We start from the raw sequence: 22253 nt of genomic DNA, 5'->3' as shown, positions 1-22253 counted from the left end.
ATTACAATGGGTAAGGACTCCATTAAGGGTTTCTTGCCGTGTTCACCTTCTGGACAGGAAACTTGCATAGCCAATCAACATTTGACTGTGATATGGTTTATACATACAAACTTGTTCTTTTGATGATTGTACCATTCAAGTAATTTTGCACATGTAGATGATTGTCATTGATCCAACACTACAGACAGAGTTTTCATAGAGGGGAAAACTACATATAATACATCTGCAGCCCCCTTACCCCTTCTCAAGGGAGGTTATTTGCACCTGGGAAGAAAGAATGTATTCTGCAGAATTCTTTCTGCAAATCTCATTCCTTCTCTTCTTTTCAAACCAGGAGAAACCATGGCTAACAATTTCAGCCATGCAGATGGTTAAAAACAGATTTGGAATGAAATTTCCTTTTGGTTTTCACAGATTTCGGTGCCTCCGTTGCTTGGTCTCTGAAAGTTAACAAAAATGCATTAAATTTATAACTCTCATTTCAAATCAGAGTTCAAACTGCATTCCTCGCGGCCCTGGTTGCTAGCTTAATTTCTGGATTTTATTGCAACAGGGCCCTCCTCTGGATTTCGCAATTTTTGGACTTTCTTGTGACAGGGCCATCCTCTGCATTTTGTAATCTGAGGCTGACCAAGAGCTTTGGTGTATGCCATTTTTAAATCTTGCATATCATTTTAATTGGAACTAATTAAGCCAGTACTACCCAATTGATTGCAAGTAAGACTCTATCGGTGAGTGGATGGGTGGGAAGCTGGTGGGCTTATTCTCCCATCAACCATTTTCACACACCCCGTCTGTCTGATATTGCTTTTATTATCACAGGCCAAGCCCACAGTTAAAGTTGTCTTTACTTGTTCCAGCTTTAAGTCTTTGGTCTCCTGATCTGTTGTTTGCAGTAGACATGATCTCAATGCTTCATTGCAGGAGTGAAATCCAGCAGGTTCTGACAGGTTCTGGAGAACTGGTAGTGGAAATTTTGAGCAGTTCGGAGAAACAGCAAATACCACCTCTGCTGGCCCCAGAGTGGGGTGGGAATGGAGATTTTGCAGTATCCTTCCCCTGCCATGCGCACCAAGCTACACCCACAGAACCAGTAGTAAATAAATTTGGATTTCATCACTGCTTCATTGTTCATTTGGATCTACCCATTTGCCAGGCGACCATTTCAGGTTCTCTGTCAAAATTTTAGACTGGCAAAGACTCTTGAATTACACAATACTCCTGAATCATCGGCTGTGCCTGCTGGAGAATTTCTATGACACCCATTTCTGGAGTTTGTGGTTCAGGCTTTTATATTAGTCAGATGGCTCTAAGTAGAGAAGTTATTAGGTAGCACACAATACTTAATTATTAAGTTAATAGTTAACTTTCCCCAGCAGCCAACTGCCAGTTCGGTGCACTATTAAGTTCAGGGGACAGAAAACAACAAGAGAGAAAACAACTGGCATTGGCAACCAACAATTTATCTATTTATTCAATTTATCGAGCTGCCTAATCCAAAGCCGATTTATTAGCATCCCGGACGGTTTTGTCGGGGGATTTAAGAGATCAGCTGCCAAAAAATTAAAAAATAAAAATAAAAAAGTTGTTTAAAACATTCGGAGAAAAAGGAAACGCTATGATGCGCCTGAGAGAGAAAATCCGGGATCTTCACTTAGAAGCGAGAAACAAATCGCTCCGTGGTAAAAAAATAAAATAAAATAAATAAATGTGGCCGCGAAGAGCCTTTTTCAAAGCTGCGGGGCTTTCCAGGCCAGCCTTTCGGCAGCCTCTTCCAGGGCGCCGCGGGAGGCTCTTCCAGGGCCCGGGACGAACCTTCCAAGCCGGCCTCGGGGCCTCCAGGAAAGCGGTGGAAGACGAACTTTCGCAATGGTAGTTCCTCCGCGGTTTCTGCAGAAGTTGAGAGGGTTCAGACACACAAGCTGGGGCGGGGGGGAAATAGGACCGCGAAGCTCCACGTGACTCATCCGCACAACATTCATGGGAAGCCGAGAGAAAGATTAGTAAAAGTTTTGTCCCACCGAGGACCTTCGCGCAAGAATCGCGCCTTCCTTCCTTCCCACTCTTCCTCCTCCTCTTTCCCATTTTTCCCCCCTTTGTTCTCGGAAAGCCATTCCCCATTAAGGGTGGGGAACCCGAGTGGTGCCAGACGGAAGTTGGGATTCTCTATCATTTGCCGTTTCCCCGACGCGTGTTTAACTTGGGTAACGTAGGAACGGAGCAAAGCCGACCTGGCACCTCCACCTCTCCCTTCTCCACGGGAGCATCTTTTACGCCCCCCCCCGGCCCCCTCGGCCTGGAGACGTGAGTATCTGACATCCTCGCCTGAATCCGCCTCTTTTTCTTCCCGGATCTTTTCCTTTGGTGACAGGTGACCCGGTTTCGGTCTTGTGGCGGGACTCCCGTGTCTTTAGCGCCGGGGTCGAAATGTAAACCCTCCGCTCTTTGATGCGAGGATCCCCGCTAAGGAGAGCTAGCAGCCGATGGAAGACTGCTGAAGAATAGAATAGAATAGAATAGAATAGAATAGAATAGAATAGAATGTTTTTTATTGGCCAAGTGTGATTGGACACACAAGGAATTTGTCTTGGTGCATATGCTCTCAGTGTACATAAAAGAAAAGATACCTTCATCAAGGTACAACACTTACAACAATTAATGATAGTCATAGGGTACAAGTAAGCAATCAGGAAACAATCAATATGGATATAAATCGTAAGGATACAAGCAACAAAGTTACAGTCATACAGTCATAAGTGGTAGGAGATGGGTGATGGGAATGATGAGAAGAGTAATAGTAGTGCAGATTTAGTAATACTTTTGACAGTGTTAAGGGAATTATTTGTTTAACAGAGTGATGAAAAAACTGTTCTTGTGTGTAGTTATTCTGGTGTGCAGTGCTCTATAGCGTCGTTTTGAGGGTAGGAGTTGAAACAGTTTATGTCCAGGATGTGAGGGATCTGTAAATATTTTCACGGCCCTCTTCTTGATTCGTGCAGTATACAGGTCCTCAATGGAAGGCAGGTTGGTAGCAATTATTTTTTCTGCAGTTCTAATTATCCTCTGAAGTCTGTGTCTTTCTTGTTGGGTTGCAGAACCAAACCAGACTGACTGAATGTTGCTAGGTTTTAATTTTAGGGGCAAGCTTAGGTATGGGTCAGGGTGTAAGACTCTTTTCCAAAGTTTGGTTTAGCCTCTTTGAAATTGGAAGGGGAATCATGTCCTGCCTTGGTTTGAGAGAGAGGCTACCGCAGAGTTTCTTTATCTCTTTAAATGTTTGATAAGGTTGAGAAATTCTGGATGAGGGAAGCCAAAAAGTTGCTGTGGGGTTGCAATTCTGTAAATCCCCCAATTTTGATGCTTTGCACACCTGTAGTGCCCTGCTAAAGGATGCTGTGGCTCAGTGGCTAAGACGCTGAGCTTGTCGATCGAAAGGTCAGCATCTCAGCGGTTCATCTAGTGCTGCACAATGTTCCCGTTGCTTGTCCCAGCTTCTGCCAAACTAGCAGTTTTAAAGCACGTAAAAAATGCAAGTAGAAAAATGGGGATCACCTTTGGTGGGAAGGTAACAGCGTTCTGTGCACCATTGGCCACATGACCATGGAGACATCTTCGGACAGCACTGGCTCTTCGGCTTTGAAACAGAGGTGAGCACCGCCCCCTAGAGTTGGGAATGACTAGGACATACGTGCGAGAAGAACTTTTACCTTTACCTTTAATCCTTACTTTTGTGACACGGTGGCTCAGTGTCTAAGGCTGAGCTTGTTGATGAAAGATCGGCAGTTCAGCGGTTTGAATCCCTAGTGCCATGTAATGGGGTGAGCTCCCGTTACTTGTCTCAGCTTCTGCCAAGCTAGCAGTTTGAAAGCACATAAAAAATGCAAGTAGAAAAACAGGGACCACCTTTGGTGGGAAGGTAACAGCGTTCTGTGCGCCTTTGGCGTTTAATCATGCCGGCCACATGGCCACAGAGACGTCTTCAGACAGCACTGGCTCTTCAGCTTTGAAACAGAGATGAGTACTGCCCCTAGAGTCGGGAACGACTAGGACATACAGTATGTGTGAGGAGAACTTTTACCTTTACCTTTAATCCTTACTTTTGTGACACGATGGCTCAGTGACTAAGACACTGAGCTTGTTGATGAAAGATTGGCAGTTCAGCGGTTTGAATCCCTAGTGCTGCGTAACGGGGTGAGCTCCAGTTACTTGTCTCAGCTTCTGCCAAGCTAGCAGTTTGAAAGCACATAAAAAATGCAAGTAGAAAAACAGGGACCACCTTTGGTGGGAAGGTAACAGCGTTCTGTGCGCCTTTGGCGTTTAATCATGCCGGCCACATGGCCACAGAGACGTCTTCAGACAGCACTGGCTCTTCAGCTTTGAAACAGAGATGAGTACTGCCCCTAGAGTCGGGAACGACTAGGACATACAGTATGTGTGAGGAGAACTTTTACCTTTACCTTTAATCCTTACTTTTGTGACACGATGGCTCAGTGACTAAGACACTGAGCTTGTTGATGAAAGATTGGCAGTTCAGCGGTTTGAATCCCTAGTGCTGCGTAACGGGGTGAGCTCCAGTTACTTGTCCCAGCTTCTGCCAATCTAGCAGTTCGAAAGCACGTAAAAAATGCAAGTAGAAAAATAGGGATCACCTTTGGTGGGAAGGTAACAGTGTTCCGTACGCCATTGAGCACCGCCCCTTAGAGTTGGGAATGACTAGCACATATGTGCGAGGGGAACCTTTACCTTTACTTTAATGCCCTTCATCTTCAGTCTACAGGAGCTGTTGCCCAAGTCTTGCAGGAAGGGAAGTACCCAAATCCTGTGAGGCTGCTACTATTACTTTTACTACTAATAATAATAACCTTTATTGTCATTGTACATGTATATAACAAAATTGATTTAGCCTCTACTGGTGCCATCCCTAATAAAATACAAAACAACATGAATAATATAGAAGATGGTCCTTATATAAGTAATTAGGGAGAAACCAGTCATATGTTTCCATGTATACATGGAGTGTTTGTAGTTGTATTTAGAAGTCTGAGAGTCCATGGATAAAAGCTGTTTTTAAACCAGTTTGTCCGGCTGGCTATACTTCTGTGGCTTCTGCCCAATGGTAAAAATGAGAAAATACACTGACCAGGGTTTGAATTGTCCCTAAGAATCTTCCTTACTCTGCTGAAACAACGAGACCTGGCAATGTCATCCTGTGGTGTTAGGGGGCAACCAATGGTTTCTTATAGAATAGAATAGAATAGAATAGAATAGAATAGAATAGAATAGAATAGAATAGAATAGAATAGAATAGAATAGAATTTTATTGGCCAAGTGTGATTGGACACACAAGGAATTTGTCTTGGTGCATATGCTCTCAGTGTACATAAAAGAAAAGATACGTTCATCAAGGTACAACATTTACAACACAATTGATGGTCAATATATCAATATAAATCATAAGGATTGCCAGCAACAAGTTATAGTCATACAGTCATAAGTGGAAAGAGATTGGTGATGGGAACTATGAGACGATTAATAGTAGTGCAGATTCAGTAAATAGTTTGACAGTGTTGATGGAATTATTTGTTTAGCAGAGTGATGGCCTTCGGGGGAAAAACTGTTCTTGTGTCTAGTTGTTCTGGTTTGCAGTGCTCTATAGCCGCTTTGAGGGTAGGAGTTGAAACAGTTTATGTCCAGGATGCGAGGGATCTGTAAATATTTTCACGGCCCTCTTCTTGATTCGTGCAGTATACAGGTCCTCAATGGAAGGCAGGTTGGTAGCAATTATTTTTTCTGCAGTTCTAATTATCCTCTGAAGTCTGTGTCTTTCTTGTTGGGTTGCAGAACCGAACCAGACAGTTATAGAGGTGCAAATGACAGACTCAATAATTCCTCTGTAGAACTGAATCAGCAGCTCCTTGGGCAGTTTGAGCTTACTGAGTTGGCGCAGAAAGAACATTCTTTGCTGTCCTTTTTTAATGATGTTTTTGATGTTAGCTGTCCATTTTAGATCTTGCGATATGATAGAACCTAGAAATTTGAAGGTTTCTACTGTTGATACTGTGTTGTCTAGTATTGTGAGAGGTGGAAGTATGGAAGGGTTTCTCCTAAATCTACCACCATTTCTACAGTTTTGAGTGTGTTCAGTTCCAGATTGTTTTGGTTGCACCATAAGGCTAGTCGTTCGACGTCTCGTCTATATGCGGATTCGTCATTATGCCGAGTTGATCACTCTCTGTAGTGCCTTCCTGTCCACAGCTGTTGAACCAGCGTACCGTACTGTTATACAGTATGTAAGGATACTTTCTATGGTAGACCGATAGAAAGTGGTCATCAGCTGTTGGTCCACCACCTGATTTTTCTGCAGGACTCTAGGGAAATTAGGCTTACAACCTTAAAAACAGAGAAATGAAATTGTAAAGATATTCAGTAGCAAAGTAATGGAAAAATAGACTAGGCCCTTACTTGCAACAGGCATCTTACAAGATTGCACTCTTCACTTGCTAATGTTTCAAGACTTGAAAGCAGGAAATTCCCCTCTGTGTTTCTTCCCTGAATTGTCCATCTTCTCGAAATTGGGAGGGGAAGTGCCCCCCTAGGGAAGGCTTGGCTTTAAAGATTTTGCTTACTTCCAGTTTTTATGTGTTTCCTGCGTCCAAAGGAAAGAAATTTCTGCACCGAGTTCAGCAATTGTGGTTATAGGAGATTTTAGAGAAACATTTATTTGTGTATTTATTTTAAGATTTAAACAGATTTTTGGTTTGCACAAAGATTCAAGACATCTTAGGATAAGTTTTTTTAAAAAAAGATCATGTTGTGCTTACCTGGTTTAAAATGTTTCTATTTTGTAAGTCAGGTTCTAAAAAGGTAGCTCATTAAAGGATGCTATGTGAGTATGATGTATTTTGTCTTTACAGGTAATCCTCGACTTACAACAGTTCATTTAGTGACTGTTCAAAGTTACAACAGCACTGAAAAATGTGACTTATGACTGTTTTTCAGTTAAAACCTTTAACTGTAGCATCCCCATGATCACATGATCAAAATTCAGATGCTTGGCAACTGGTTCATATTTAACACTGTTGCTATGTTCCAGGATCATGTGATCACCTTTTGTGACCTTTTGATAAGCAAAGTCAATGGGGAAACCGGATTCACTTAACTGGGTGACTAACTTATCAACTGCAATGATTCACTGTGGCAAGAAAGGTCATAAAATGGGGCAAAAGTCACTTAACCCATGTCTCTCTTAACAACAGAAATTTTGGGCTCAGTTGTGGTTGTAAGACGAGGACTACCTGCATTTATGTATTTAAGATTTAAACAGATTTTTGATTTCCATAAAGATTCAAAACAGCTTAGGATAAGTTTAAAAATACAAGAATGTGTTGTGATTTCCTGCTTTAAAATGTTTCTATTTTATGAGTCGGGTCCTAAAAAGGTGGCTCACTAAAGGATTCTAAGCGAGTGTGTATTTTTTCTATATATACTGGATATATAGCTTCCATACATACTCATATAGTATGTACGAGTATACAATACTTCCTAGTGTTAGGAAGTTGTGCAAAAATCCTGTAAATTAAGAAACCTTTCAGATATATGTGTTAATAGTTTTTTTATATCAATTAGCAAAATGGAAAGTAAATGAACCCAAAAGAAATCCAGATCAACTCAGTATTTGGTGTGACCATCTTTTGCCTTCAAAAACAGCATGTACTCTTTCATTTGTACAAAGTCAGGGGTTTTGTAGGTATCCTAGAGTCAGGTACTGTATATGATTAAACCACTGATACCAAGCTGGTGCTGGTGGAGACTGTGTGGGAGACTTAAAATTGGGTGAGGAATAGCCAAACTTTGCTGCTAAGGTGAGATTGTAGAAGACAGTTTCATGCCTCAGGTCATACACCATGACAAAACTGAGCACAGGAACAAGGCAAAAGATACAGTAGTTATAATCTTTATCTCTCCCAGGCAAAGATTTCAAAGCAGACTGGGGTTTCTAGATTTGTTTTTTCAAGCTCTTTTCAAGAAGCACAAAGAACCGGGCAACATTGAGGACCTTAGACACAGTGACCAGCCAAAGAAATGTAATGCAGCAGATGAAAGACACATCATGCTTACTTCCTTTTGACATCAGAAGTTGTCCAGCAGTGCCATCAGCAAGAGAACTGGCAGAAACCAGTGGGACTCAGGCAATGGTGAAATCCAATTTTTTTTACCGGTTCTGGGGGCATGGCTTGGTGGGTGTGGCAGGGGAAGGATACTGCAAAATCTCCATTCCCTCCGCACTACTGGGGGAAGGATATTGCAAAATCTCCATTCCAACCCCACTCTGGGACCAGCAAGAATTGGTATTTGCCAGTTCTCCAAACTACTCAAAATTTCAGGTTCTCCAGAACCTGTCAGAACCTGTTGAATTTCACCCCTGGACTCAGGCATACCCATCTGCTGCTTGGAGAGATCTGGCCAGAAGTGGCCTTCATGGAAGAATTGCAGTCAAAAAGCCATACTTCCGACATGGAAACAAGGCTAAGCCACTCAACTATGCATGAAAACATAGGAACTGGGGTGCACAGAAAAATGGCAGCAGGTGCTCTGGACTGATGAGTCATGGCAGTTTGTTCACTGAACGACTAGAGAATGATACAATAATGAGTGTCTGCAGGCAACAGTGAAGCACAATGGACGTTCTTTGCAAGTTTGGGGCTGCATTTCTACAAATGGTCTTGGAGATTTGGTCAGGATCAATGGGTGTCTGGAACCCATACCACATTTCTGACTTCAATACAATTGAACGTGTCCAGAAATATTTTACAAGAAGAGTTCTCCACTCCTCTGAATACAACAAAATACCTTATGCCACCAGACTTGAAATCCTGGGTTTAGAAAATTTAGAACAATGCTGCCTTCGACATGACCTAAGTTTAACTCATAGAATCATCTATTAGAATAGAATAGAATAGAATAGAATAGAATAGAATTTTATTGGCCAAGTGTGATTGGACACACAAGGAATTTGTCTTGGTGCATATGCTCTCAGTGTACATAAAGAAAAGATACGTTCATCAAGGTACAACATTTACAACACAATTGATGATCAATATATCACAGTGCACAGTCACTCACGCCCTTGTGACGTCTCGTCTGGACTACTGCAATGCTCTCTACATGGGGCTCCCCTTGAAGGGCATCCGGAGGCTGCAGTTGGTCCAGAATGCAGCTGCGCGGGTGATAGAGGGAGCCCCTCGTGGCTCCCGAGTGACACCTATCCTCATGAGGCTGCACTGGCTACCTGTGGCCTTCCGGTGCGCTTCAAGGTGTTGGTGAACGCCTTTAAAGCGCCCATGGCATAGGGCCGGGTTACTTACGGGACCGCCTGCTGCTACCGAATACCTCTCACCGACCCGTGCGCCTCACAGAGAGGACTCCTCAGGGTGCCGCCGGGCGCGACAGTGTCGTCTGGCGACACCAGGGAAGGGCCTTCTCTGTGGGGGCTCCCGCCCTCTGGAACGAACTCCCCAGGACTTCGCCAACTTCCAGACCTCCGAACCTTTCGCCGCGAGCTCAAAACTTACTTATTTATCTGCGCTGGACTGGGTTAGTTTTTTTAAGTTATGGGTTTTTTAATGGGTTTTATCTCTAAATTTTAATTGTGGCCAATTCAAATAAGTTTTTTACTAGTATTTTAATTGTATCTATAATGTATTTTCATTTTTTTCATTTTTTACTTGGCTGTGAACCGCCCTGAGTCCTTCGGGAGAAGGGCGGTATACAAATGTAAATAATAATAATAATAATAATAATAATAATAATAATAATAATAATAATAATAATAATAATAATAATAATAATAATAATAATATAAATCATAAGGATTGCCAGCAACAAGTTATAGTCATACAGTCATAAGTGGAAAGAGATTGGTGATGGGAACTATGAAACGATTAATAGTAGTGCAGATTCAGTAAATAGTCTGACAGTGTTGAGGGAATTATTTGTTTAGCAGAGTGATGGCCTTCGGGAAAAAACTGTTCTTGTGTCTAGTTGTTCTGGTGTGCAGTGCTCTATAACGTCGTTTTGAGGGTAGGAGTTGAAACAGTTTATGTCCAGGATGCGAGGGATCTGCAAATATTTTCACGTCCCTCTTCTTGATTCGCAGTATACAGGTCCTCAATGGAAGGCAAGTTGGTAGCAATTATTTTTCCTGCAGTTCTAATTATCCTCTGAAGTCTGTGTTTTTCTTGTTGGGTTGCAGAACCGAACCAGACAGTTATAGAGGTGCAAATGACAGACTCAATAATTCCTCTGTAGAATTGGATCAGCAGCTCCTTGGGCAGTTTGAGCTTACTGAGTTGGCGCAGAAAGAACATTCTTTGTTGTCCTTTTTTAATGATGTTTTTGATGTTAGCTGTCCATTTGAGATCTTGCGATATGATAGAACCCAGAAATTTGAAGGTTTCTACTGTTGATACTGTGTTGTCAAGTATTGTGAGAGGTGGAAGTATGGAAGGGGGTTTCCTAAAGTCTACCACCATTTCTACGGTTTTGAGTGTGTTCAGTTCCAGATTGTTTTGGTTGCGCCACAAGGCTAGTCGTTCGACCTCTCATCTATATGCGGATTCGTCATTGTCTCGAATGAGACCAATCACTGTTGTGTCATCTGCGAACTTCAATAGCTTAACAAATGGATCATTGGAGATGCAGTCATTGGTATACAGCAGTGGTTCCCAACCTTTTCTTGTTTGAGGCACCCTTGGAAAGCCTTTCAAAAGTTCCCGGCACCCTTATAAGGAAATAGGCCACAGGCCCCAGTCAAAGTTACGACGGCATTGAAAAAAAGTGACTCCCAACCATTTTCCACACTTACAACCATTGCAGCATCTCTTTCGGTGACGTGATTTTACATTTGGATGCTTGACAACAACCAGTTTGTATTTATGCCAGCTGCAGTTTTCCTGGAGGTCACATGATCCCCTTTTGTGACCTAGTCAATGGGGGAAAGCCAGATCCACTTAACAACCTGCATTAACAACCGCAAACTTAACAACCGCAGTGATCCACTTAACAAACAGGACCAGAAAGGTTGCAAAGTGAGGCAAAACTCACTTAATCCATTTTTCCCTTAGCAACATCAATTGGGGGGGGGAGAGGAAGGCTCCTTTGGGGTCGTAAGTCGAGGACTACCTGTACTGTATTTACGGATACGGTACTCAACGCCAACCCCTCGAGGCTGGAAGGGAAAAAGAAAAATAAATGAAAATAAACTAGAGAATGAAAAATCGCCTCCCAGGAGGGCATGCAAACAGCACCCACTCTTTTGACGTTAAGCCTGTGGCTTTTAGCCTGTGGCTTTTATTCCGACTGGAATAAAGAACCCTGCCCAAGCACGCCTTGCAAACGGGCGGTATTCCTTCTCGTTAGGGTCCTCGGAGGAATAGCAAAGGAGAGACCCCTCACCCTCCCTTACCTGCTCTGACCTCGCCCCGCCTCCACAAACCCGCGCTGCTGCCAGGAAACCAAAAGCCGGAGGTGCGCAAAAAAAAAAGAAAAAAAGACGTTAAGTGCAGCAACTGCGACGCGTTCTTTTTTGGCCGCAGTTCTTATTTCTCCCGCCCACAATTTCTCGGAGCAAAAATTTTCCTGAGGTCAGTGCTTGGCGCATGCGCAGAGAGCGGTGTCTTGCCTCGAGACGCCTTTTGCGCATGCGTTGATCGGATAGCGTCACTTCACAGCCCTTGTAACGAGATCCTCTGGTCTCGCGCGTGCGCGCGAAGTCGAGTCTGAATTGAAGAAGGGGGTTCTTTTTTAAAATAATAATAATAATAAAATAAAATAAAAAGAGCCGGGCGAGTTAGAGCAAACCTTGATCGATGCTTTCTCCGAGTGCATCGGTAGTCCCCTCCCTCCCCCTCTCCCGCCAAGAGAGAATGCAATTTTTTCCCCGAAATTTTGGCGGCACCCTCAAAAGATCTCACGGCACCCCTTAGTGCCGCGGCACACCGGTTGGGAACCACTGGTATACAGAGAGAAGAGAAGTGGGGAGAGCACACAGCCTTGGGGGCCCCCTGTGCTAATTGTACAGGTATTTGATGTGATCTTGCTTAGCTTCACCTGCTGCTTCCTGTTTGTTAGGAAGCTTGTGATCCACTTACAAGTCTGTTCCGGTACCTGTAGCTGGTTTAGCTTAGTTAGAAGAATGTCTGGAATGATGGTATTGAATGCTGAACTAAAGTCTACAAAAAGGACCCTTGCATAGGTCTTTGGAGACTCAAGATGTTGTAGGATGTAGTGCAGAGCCATATTAACAGCATCATCTGTTACATTACATTACAATGTCCTTCCGGTCGAAGACTACTTCAGCTTCAATTACAACAATACATGAGCACACAATAGATTTAAACTTAATGTTAACCGCTCCAAAAACTGTCTACTATTGACCTCACCCCATTTCTAAGAGGTCTGTAAGGGGTGTGCATAAGAGCACAAGCGTGCCTACCATTCCTGTCCTATTGTTTCCTTTTGTTATATCCAATTAATATAGTTATTACATACTCATGTTTATATATATGCTCATATATTGTATAGTTATTTCATGCTTATGCTTATATATACTGTGTGACAAAATAAATAAATAAATAAAATAAATAAATGCTGAGAAATATAGGCAGATATTTATCGATCATGCCATTCCATCAAGGCATGTGATTGGTCCCAAATTTATTCTGCAGCAGTACAACAGTCCCAAATATACAGCCAATGTCATTAAGAACAACTTTCAGTGTAAAGAAGAACAATAAGTCCTGGAAATGATAGTTTGCCTCCCACAGGGCCCTGATCTCAACACCGTCCAGTCTGTTTGGGATCACATGAAGAGACAGAAGGATTTGAGGCAGCCTACATCCACAGAGGATCTGTGATTACTTCTCCAAGTAAAGATGTCTGGAACAACCTTGAAGGAATCTTGCCAAGTTCTTTCAAAAACTTCTAGGTGCAAGTGTACCCAGAAGAATTGATGCTGTTTTGAAAGGAAAGGGTAGTCGCACCAAACTTTGATTTGATTTGGGTTTCTCATTCATTCATTTAGTTTCCATTTTGTTAATTGACAAAAATAAACAATTAACACTTTTAGTTCTGAAAGAATTCTTAATTTACAGCACTTTTGCACAACTGCCTAAAATGTTTGCACAGTACTATACATTTAGTATCCATACATACACACCTGTGTACACACACACACATACATACAGGGGGATAAATGAATGGCAAGATAATAAATTTACATTTGTATTGCTTTATGAAGGGAATTGCTCCTTTAAAACTTAGAATTCCACCAAAATGTAATTTACACTACTAGGGTATAAACCAGTGTCAATGAACTCTGTAATGTGACAGGAGAAGGGAAAATTAATAAAAATTATATTAATTGCATTAGTTGATTAAAATTAAAGTAAAACTAAACAAAACCTTTTCTGGTTTTATCCATGTCTTAGTCCTGACTTCTTTTCCTGCAAACCTAGCAAGCCAGCTGCAGTCTATATGCAGTCCTCCCCAACCTAAAAAGAATCTAGTTCTGTATTCCATAAGCTACAGTGGACAAGACCATGCTAAATTGCAGGGTTTGCAATTTGCTAATAATACTAGTATTATTTGTAATCCAAGCCTCAAAGGTTGGTTTTGGCAAGCCACAATAAAAATAATTTTGGCTTAGCACTATACATGAGCCAAGTCTGGGTATATCAATTATAGTATATCAAATATAAAAACAGTGCCTCTGTTCTATATAAGCTGAAAATCTATGTTAATTTGGGCTTGCATTTTTATTCCCAAAGAACTGATTTTTTTGGGGGGGGGGAGGAGGAAGGATTTCCATTAGTAGCAAAACTATATTTGCATTGCTATTTTACAGCCCTTGTTTTATTATACTATACATAATATTTACAAAGTGTGTCTAGGTGTCAATAAGGAAAGAATGCAAAAAGTTGGATTGATGTAAGTTTACATGGATGTAAAGTAAAGTAGGGATGTCACTGCATGATTATGGTGATATTTTGACCCCTCTGCATAGCCTTGAATTCCTCAAAAACCTATCTTGGTCTCGATCTATTTCCAGTATAAACTATGATAAAGCAGTTTCTTAGATATTGTTTTCTGAATAGGGGAAGTGTTACTTTACCACCTCCCAAATATGAGAACTGTAATTTGTACAATCCCGTTTCCCTCCCTGTATAATTTACGGTATTTTCTGCCTTTGGCGTCTTGCCAACCCATTTGTTCAACTTCCTCTTTGCTGACTGCATACCTTTTTTTCTTTCTATGCTACCAACTTATGAGAAAGACAATGATCCATCATGTACGCAGGGTTTTTTGACTCCAGAAACTTTAAACTGGGTGGACTACGATTCTGACCAGTTCTCGAGAACCGGTAGCAGAAATTTTGAGGAGTTCGGAGAACCGATAAATATCACCTCTGACTGGCCCTGCCGCCATCTATCCTCTGCCTCCCGAGTCCCAGCTGATTGGGTGGAAATGGGGATTTTGTAGTAACCTTCCCCTGAAGTGGGGGGGGGGAATGGAGATTTTACAGTATCCTTCCCCTGCCACGCCCACCAAGCTGTGCCAAACCCACCAAGCCACACCCACAGAACAGGTAGTAAAAAATTTTGAAACCCACCACTGGTGAAGGATTATGTTGGGTGGACTTCAATTCCCAGAATTCCCCAAGCAGCACACAGAGTCCACCTGCCTTAAAGGTGCTGAAGTGAAGTAGAAATAGAGGGATATTTGCAAGAACTTACTACACACACAAATGACAAGGAAATGCATGCTGCTATTTGATGTTTTTTTCCTTACAAATTTGTTCCAGCTGCCATGTATTGTTTGAATTTTAAACTTCTGTTCTGTTGTTATTTTTCCCTGTATTTTTGAAGGGAGAAGAAATGGGTGTCAACTGGGCTGCTGTTTATATTTTGAATCTTTTCCGGGACCTGTTTCTCCCCTTGGCAAGGGGGATTTGTAATTTTTCTAACCTGCTGACCTTTCCCACAGCTGCTATTCAACCTTCTCAGGCTGGTAGAAACGTAGCTAAGTATTGCCAAAGAAGCCATTGACCTATTTGGAGAAGTGGACTTAGAGAGGAAGAAAATTCTAGGGAACCAATTCAATGCAGGTAGTTACAACCGCAATTGAGACACCAATTTCCGTTGTTTATGCAAGACGGTTGTTAAATGGATGGCACTCAATTTTACAACCGTTTTTATCCACGGTTGTTAAGCGAATCACTGCAGCTGTTCAATGAATCATGCTTTCTTTAAGAATACCCAGCTCTGTCAATTGACTTTGCTTGCGGGAAGCTAGCTGGGAAGGTTGCATAAATGGGGATCATAAGACCTCAGGATACTGCATTTTTTAGCATTAACATTAGATCAGGGATGTCAAACTGGAGCAGCTCCCCACTCTGTGTGCGGCAGTGCCAAAAACGCTTCCCAACAAGTGTATGTGTGCTGGCCACTTGGTCCTAATGCGTGCGAAGACCAGCTGACCAACGCACACATGCACTCTGGGGAGCTGCACTTCCAATTTCTGATGCTCCTACACACGTGGAAACCAGCTGGCCGGCATATATGTGTGCGCTGGAACCCGAAAGGGCGACGGCTGACATGCCCAGAAAAAATGGCTCTGCATGCCACTTCCAGCACACATGGCATAGGTTCACCATCACAGCTCTATTCTATTCATGTTGTATTGTATTTTTTGTTATGGATTGCACCAGTAGAGGCTAAACCAATTTTGTTGTATACATGATGTACAATGGCAATAAAGGCTATTACTATTATAATTCCAAAATCATTCTAATCATCAAAGTTTCATTTTCTCAGTTTCAAGCAAAAAGTCCAGAAGCTGTTTCCAAATAGAAATAGAACTTAGATACATTATTTCCTTTAATTAAAAGAGTCAAGAAACTAATAAACTTGTAAATCTTTACATTTGCATTATTATTTGAATGTATTTTCTTATATATAAAGCACAGAGTATATAAGGCAGTTGAACCTTAAACAGAAAACATTCTGTATAAATTCACTTATTCAGCCTTCTGATCAAGCCTTCCCTGATCAGAAGTCCCCTGTGATATCGCAGCACTCTTAATTCTCAGGCAATTCAGTCTGGCTGGAAATCTTAGGCACTGTATTCCCAAATTTTTGTTTCTGATTCCTGGCAGGACAACAATAAAGAGTGGAGGGAGATATCCAGATTAGGAAGTTCTGAATTCTCCATTACATCAGCTGCCACCAAACTGGACTATATTCAGCAGAAGAACCAAAATTTGAACTTTAAGCAACAACTTTAAATAACCAGGTTTAAGAGTTCTTTTAATGTGAAACTCAGAATGTTGTGGTGAGGCACGTATGATTTCTTATATCGTCTTTTCTTTCTTTTCCTGGAAGGCTGACTAAGTGAGCAATAAAAATAAACTAAGTCCAAATGAAGTCAAGAAATGATGTTCGTTCATAACCAGCAACAGCTCAATTGGCATGCAGAACGGGTGAATTCCTGAATCTTTGATCAGGCTATTCAGCATAGATTCTGCATCTGTCAGCCTGGAGCACTGCTGGGGAAAAAAAAGAAATAGGAAAAAAAAAGGTTTAAATAATAAAGCAACAGCAGATATAAGGGATATGAAAGAAATCAGTTTTGCCCAAAATTTAAAGGAGGCACCTGGCCTTCCAATATAGTGTTATATGGAGTGCTCTATGTGCATCACAGACTATAGAAAAATCCTTTTAAAGTAAGTACTTTTTAAAAATTACAGTGCAAAATCTCATAAGCTCTTAGATGAGAAAGCAGAGATGTTGTAAAACCCACCATCTTGACTACCATTTAACTTTTTAAATAACAACATAATAAACATTTGGGGCAGCAATAAACCGTCTGCAGCTCTAAACCATAGCAGGCCTCCCATTGTAATGAATTCGATTTTTATTATTAATCATTTCCTCAGATAAAGTTTTCAAACTGGTTCTTTGTGGGGGGGAAATGCATTTGTCTGTTTTTAGTCTCCTATCTGCAGTTAACCTTGCTTCTACCCCACATTCTTTCTCTGGTTTCCCTTCCCTGCATTTATGTTTCTTAAATTTATTATTGATCTATGCAGGGCCACTAAGCAGTGTACAGTGTCACTGGGCTTTTTTTCTTATTTGTGTTTTTCTTTTCCAATAAAAGCTTTGGAAGGCTTAAGGGTTCAAGAGCTCCGTGAACCAGAATCACAGAAGGACAACCTGTCAACCCCATGCTGAGAACGTCATCATTTCAGATCACATAATATTTCTGGAACTGGTAAATACTTGTGCTGCCTTCTCTTATAATTTTCCCATTTCCTTCTCCATGAGGTCAAGGGCATGTCTCTACATTTTAAGTTTACTCCATTGCAGTTATGTCTCAACAGTCTCCTGTTGTCTCAGATTAGGTTCACACAATTAACAATGGTTTATTGACTAAACCATTGTTAGCTGGGCTTGCAGAACATGCTGTTGCAAAAGCAGGCAAATTTAGTTAGAGATTATTTAGTGTGTGAGTCCAGAATCTTCTCATTTGTTTTGTGCGTGTTTCTGAATTCATTCATTTTATTCAAAATCCAGGTGATATTCTTTGGATTAAAGAGTCTTAATCTGCATTTTACAAGTACTGCTAATAGCTGAGCTTTTTTCTGAATAAGTAATATGGGATTGAATTTTCTTTTAGGCTGCCCCAAAAACTCTTGTGATGCAGCATCTACTGAATTGAGGAGATAAAACTCCTGTGTTATTTTGTAAAGGTTGTAATAGAGTGATGTGTCTACCAACCATCACACTTGCAAAAGGGACCTATCCCTTTGGTGAGATCACATCACCACAGAGTGTGGTTTCTTATTTCCCCCCCCCCCCCCCCGGGTGGGGGATGAGGGGCTGAGCCACTGGGAATCCCTAGTTTCAGCAGTCTAGTGTACTGTTTCTCAACTTCCAAAAACTTGGAAGAGCTATGGACTTCAACTCCCCGCATTCCCTAGCCAGCATGCTGGATGTCGATTTCTGAGTGTAAAATCCACACATTTTCAAGTTGCTGAGGTTGAGAAAGATTGATGTAGTGATACCCAAAAGATTGACAGATTTCTGACAGCATGGAAGAGTCCACAGATTACACATTGGTGCCTCAAGGGCAGGATTTTGTGCCGCTCAAAATGAAAGAAGGGCTGGTTTATCAGGTTTGAAATAAATGAAGCAATATAGATGGTCATCTTAAGAGGAGATAATTTATAATTAGGACCCAAGCCAGTAACGGTCCATTTGCAACTTTGGGTGCCGTTCTCTTCATTAAGGAAGGAAGGAAGATCATGGTTCCCTCTAGTAAATTGAATGTAGATATTTTATTTTATATCAGATTATGCCTACGCAAAAGTTAAGATGTTTGTCTTATCAACAACTTTTATATAAACCATTATCATTACTGCTGCTAATGTGGCTTTCAATTTACTTGCTGCATTTCCTTCCCTTCTGAGGTTAGTTATTTGCATCTTTTCCTCTTACCCAACAGTATGTATGTGTTTTAACACCAGATGATGTTTCATGAATAGTTGGACTATAATAGAATAGAATTTTTTATTGGCCAAGTGTGATTGGACACACAAGGAATTTGTCTTGGTGCATATGCTCTCAGAAAAGAAAAGATACCTTCATCAAGGTACAACATTTGCTACACAATTGATGGTCAATATATCAATATAAATCATAAGGATTGCCAGCAACAAAGTTACAGTCATACAGTCATAAGTGGAAAGAGATTGGTGATGGGAACTATGAGAAGATTAATAGTAGTGCAGATTTAGTAAATAGTTTGACAGTGTTGAGAGAATTATTTGTTTAGCAGAGTGATGGCCTTCGGGAAAAAACTGTTCTTGTGTCTAGTTGTTCTGGTGTGCAGTGCTCTATAGCGTCGTTTTGAGGGTAGGAGTTGAAACAGTTTATGTCCTGGATGTGAGGGATCTGTAAATATTTTCACGGCCCTCTTCTTGATTCGTGCAGTATACAGGTCCTCAATGGAAGGCAGGTTGGTAGCAATTATTTTTTCTGCAGTTCTAATTATCCTCTGAAGTCTGTGTCTTTCTTGTTGGGTTGCAGAACCGAACCAGACAGTTATAGAGGTGCAAATGACAGACTCAATAATTCCTCTGTAGAACTGAATCAGTAGCTCCTTGGGCAGTTTGAGCTTACTGAGTTGGCGCAGAAAGAACATTCTTTGTTGTCCTTTTTTGATCATGTTTTTGATGTTAGCTGTCCATTTTAGATCTTGCGATATGATAGAATCTAGAAATTTAAAGGTTTCTACTGTTGATACTGTGTTGTCTAGTATTGTGAGAGGTGGAAGTATGGAAGGGTTTCTCCTAAATCTACCACCATTTCTACGGTTTTGAGTATGTTCAGTTCCAGATTGTTTTGGTTGCACCACAAGGCTAATAATAGTTGGATTATAATTATAGTTGGACTATAATGCACCAAATCTGGAGTCTTAAGCAGCCAGCTGGGAGCCTTTCCTATTTTATATGAAATACAATGACTAAAAAATTCATGTTAGCTTGAATATGTTAAAGGAATTTTTTTTTGAATTGTCCATGTGGGAGGGAGAGCTATGCACAATCACTCCAATAAAAAATATGTTCACTGTCCCATGGATTTTGATGGATTGTGCCCCAAAGTGTTCAAGAACCATGAATGTGGTGGATGCTGGGTGGCAAATTCTTAAAGTGGCAAATTCAAAAAGTACTAAAGGAAGCTTTCCCAACCTCCAGATAAGTTGGTGACAATTTCTGTACTTTTCAGTAATGCTGATTGGGATATAAAGCATCTTATCCCAATATGTTAGGAAGCTGTATATGAGGACTGGCCCATCCCATTGAATAAAATCCACCAACTGTGTTGATATATGTTTATTTCAAGTTGCATGAAAATTAGCATGAGATTGCTGAAGAACTGGCCGACACGATTGATCAAAAAGAACTCTGTTCTGTTATTGCTTGTATCTTTCAGGGGTAACAGATGGACCGTTGGATGTTCTGCACGATACTTCTCTGCATACTGTTATGTCTTGGTCTGGTTCAGAATCAAGGTATAGACAGCAGTCTTTTGAATGGAATGATTACATTCTTGAATTGTAAAAGAACTGAGTTTAAAAGAGATGCTCAATTTAAGCAGCTTTGTAGCAAATGACAAAGCATTCCCAGTGCAAGACAATTTAGGATGGTTTTTCACCTAAAGAAGTCCTAATTGATCCTATAATTAACTTAGAGATTGATGATGTTTGCATGATGATGGATGGATACTTTTAGATTGAGCTGGGGATGGGAGAAGAAAATCACACACACCCCTCAAGTTTCGGGTGGGTTAGAAGCATAGGTGACTACCAGGTAGTAAACAACAAGATATCAATATGCCACTGACCGGAGATGAGCAAGCTTAAATTCTACTACAACTAGATGGAGTAAAACAATCTTTGAAAAAATTGTTTCACAATATCTTTGATTCAACCGTGGAGATGGTTAGCAGTATCACATTTCTAGGTGTGCAGCTAATGAGTAGGCTGGCTTGGTTGCTCAACAGTGGGACGCTGGTGAAGTGAGTGCAACAGCGCTTGCATTTTATGCATTGCATGAGAGAAAATTACATCTTCCTTCCCCTGTCCTTACCACTTTCTATAGTATAGAGGGACAATCGAGCGCATCCTGCCATATTGCATTACTGTTTGGTTTGAAAACATTACTGCTTCAGACAGGAAGGCGGTGCAGAGAGTGGTGAGAACGTTAGGAAATATTATTGGCAGTTCACTCTCTTCTATCCAGGACATAACATATAAGCAATGCTTGAGCAGGGTCTGCGGTATTGTCTGGGACATTACACATCTTCTTCACAACCTGTTACTTTTCTATCTTGAGGAAGCTTTGTGGTATCCGAAGCAGAACATCCAATTCAGGCACAATTTTGTTGCATACAGTATCAACCTTGTGAATTTTCAAGCTTCCTCTTTCCACTATGTATTCAAGATGGACAGTGATTAATATTTATATATAGGGATGTTGGTATATCCATAAATGTATATAGTATGTCTGTATGGGTGTTATGTATATGTAGACTTTTCTGAGCAGGCAACACAATTTCATGTTTAATGTGTGCCAGTAAAAAAATAACAATAAAGTTTATCTTATCTTAATAGAGTATTCATCCAATAAACTATTGACCAGGCAGCAGATCAAAACCACTAAACTATTGCTTGGGTGGCCTATTCAAAGGAAAAGAGACAAGATGAAATTAAATCAAAAGTCTCAATAGTGCAAAGCAAGGTATTCACAGGCAAGGATGAGTTTTAAAAAGTTTTCAACAACGGGAGTGAACATAATACCTAAGCGATGCTGGGCCTTCATCCAATGCACAGTTGAGACTCATCAAAGAGTAGCTGCAGTTTGTTCTCATGCTGGCCCCCACAAATTTTTTTTGGTTAGCCTCCCAGACCTGTGAAGTTCAGTTCTCTGATACTGGATCTCCATGAATCACGTCTGCTATGATTCAGCGGCTGAAATTTGCGTCTAGATAACTTTCAGGGTGCAGGACAAGTTCTTGTGAACTTGCTTGGTCTGTCAAAGCCAGAGTGGCTCCATGTGAACCTTATAAAGTACCTGACAAACAGATACCCTGGAGACCAATTCTGTTATTAGAACTGAATTTTGCAATATGCTTCCTTTTCCCCTCTCTTTTATCTTTATGAGAATTGGGGAAGAAGTGCTATCTGAGGCGTTTGTGCAAACCAATTTTTTGGCTTGGACTCAAATTTTGTTTATCTGATAGTTGCTTTGTTAGCATATTTTCTCTTGTCCTTGAAGGCCATCCCCTATATTCACTACACTGCAATATTGCAGGAATCTTTAATGACATAACTGTTGTCCCGTGGTGCTTCTGGCTTTACTTTATCTCAATCCTCTTCCTCTGAAGAAACATTCTAGAATCTTCTCCCATTCTAAGAAATAGTGTGGGAGCCAGCTTTAGATTAGGTCTGAAGGAAATGACAGAGGAATCAAGTCAAATCCCTCCACCCTAAATATAAATGCCATGTCCAAAACTGTAAGAACAACTTCCTTTCCTATAAATTTCTATCAGTAAGTAAAAACAAAAGGTGGATCTGGGGGAAATTTATGGATTCTCATTTTGTCAGCTTAATTTTCTTTTTCTATTAGCACTTTG

General features: G+C 41.0%; 1 protein-coding gene across 7 annotated transcripts in view; it reads left to right on the top strand.

The window, feature by feature from the left end:
- The first annotated feature begins 1178 nt into the window (after window positions 1-1178).
- OSMR (oncostatin M receptor) overlaps window positions 1179-22253 on the top strand; it is a 68112-nt gene continuing 47037 nt past the window's right edge. The window contains exons 1-5 of one of the 7 annotated variants that reach the window (XM_058170675.1): window positions 1181-2304; window positions 14925-15163; window positions 16214-16389; window positions 17215-17328; window positions 20052-20130. In XM_058170675.1, the coding sequence (XP_058026658.1) occupies window positions 20061-20130 (70 nt within the window). In that variant the 5' untranslated portion in view covers window positions 1181-2304; window positions 14925-15163; window positions 16214-16389; window positions 17215-17328; window positions 20052-20060. Of the gene's footprint in view, window positions 2305-2336; window positions 3648-14924; window positions 15164-16213; window positions 16390-17214; window positions 17329-20051; window positions 20131-22253 lie in introns of those variants that run through there. The other 6 variants (XM_058170676.1, XM_058170673.1, XM_058170674.1 and 3 more) reach the window with 6 other exon arrangements.

The sequence above is a fragment of the Ahaetulla prasina genome, chromosome 2, assembly GCF_028640845.1.
Source record: "Ahaetulla prasina isolate Xishuangbanna chromosome 2, ASM2864084v1, whole genome shotgun sequence".
Classification (NCBI taxonomy): domain Eukaryota; kingdom Metazoa; phylum Chordata; class Lepidosauria; order Squamata; family Colubridae; genus Ahaetulla; species Ahaetulla prasina.
This window is presented reverse-complemented; position numbering and strand designations above follow the sequence as displayed.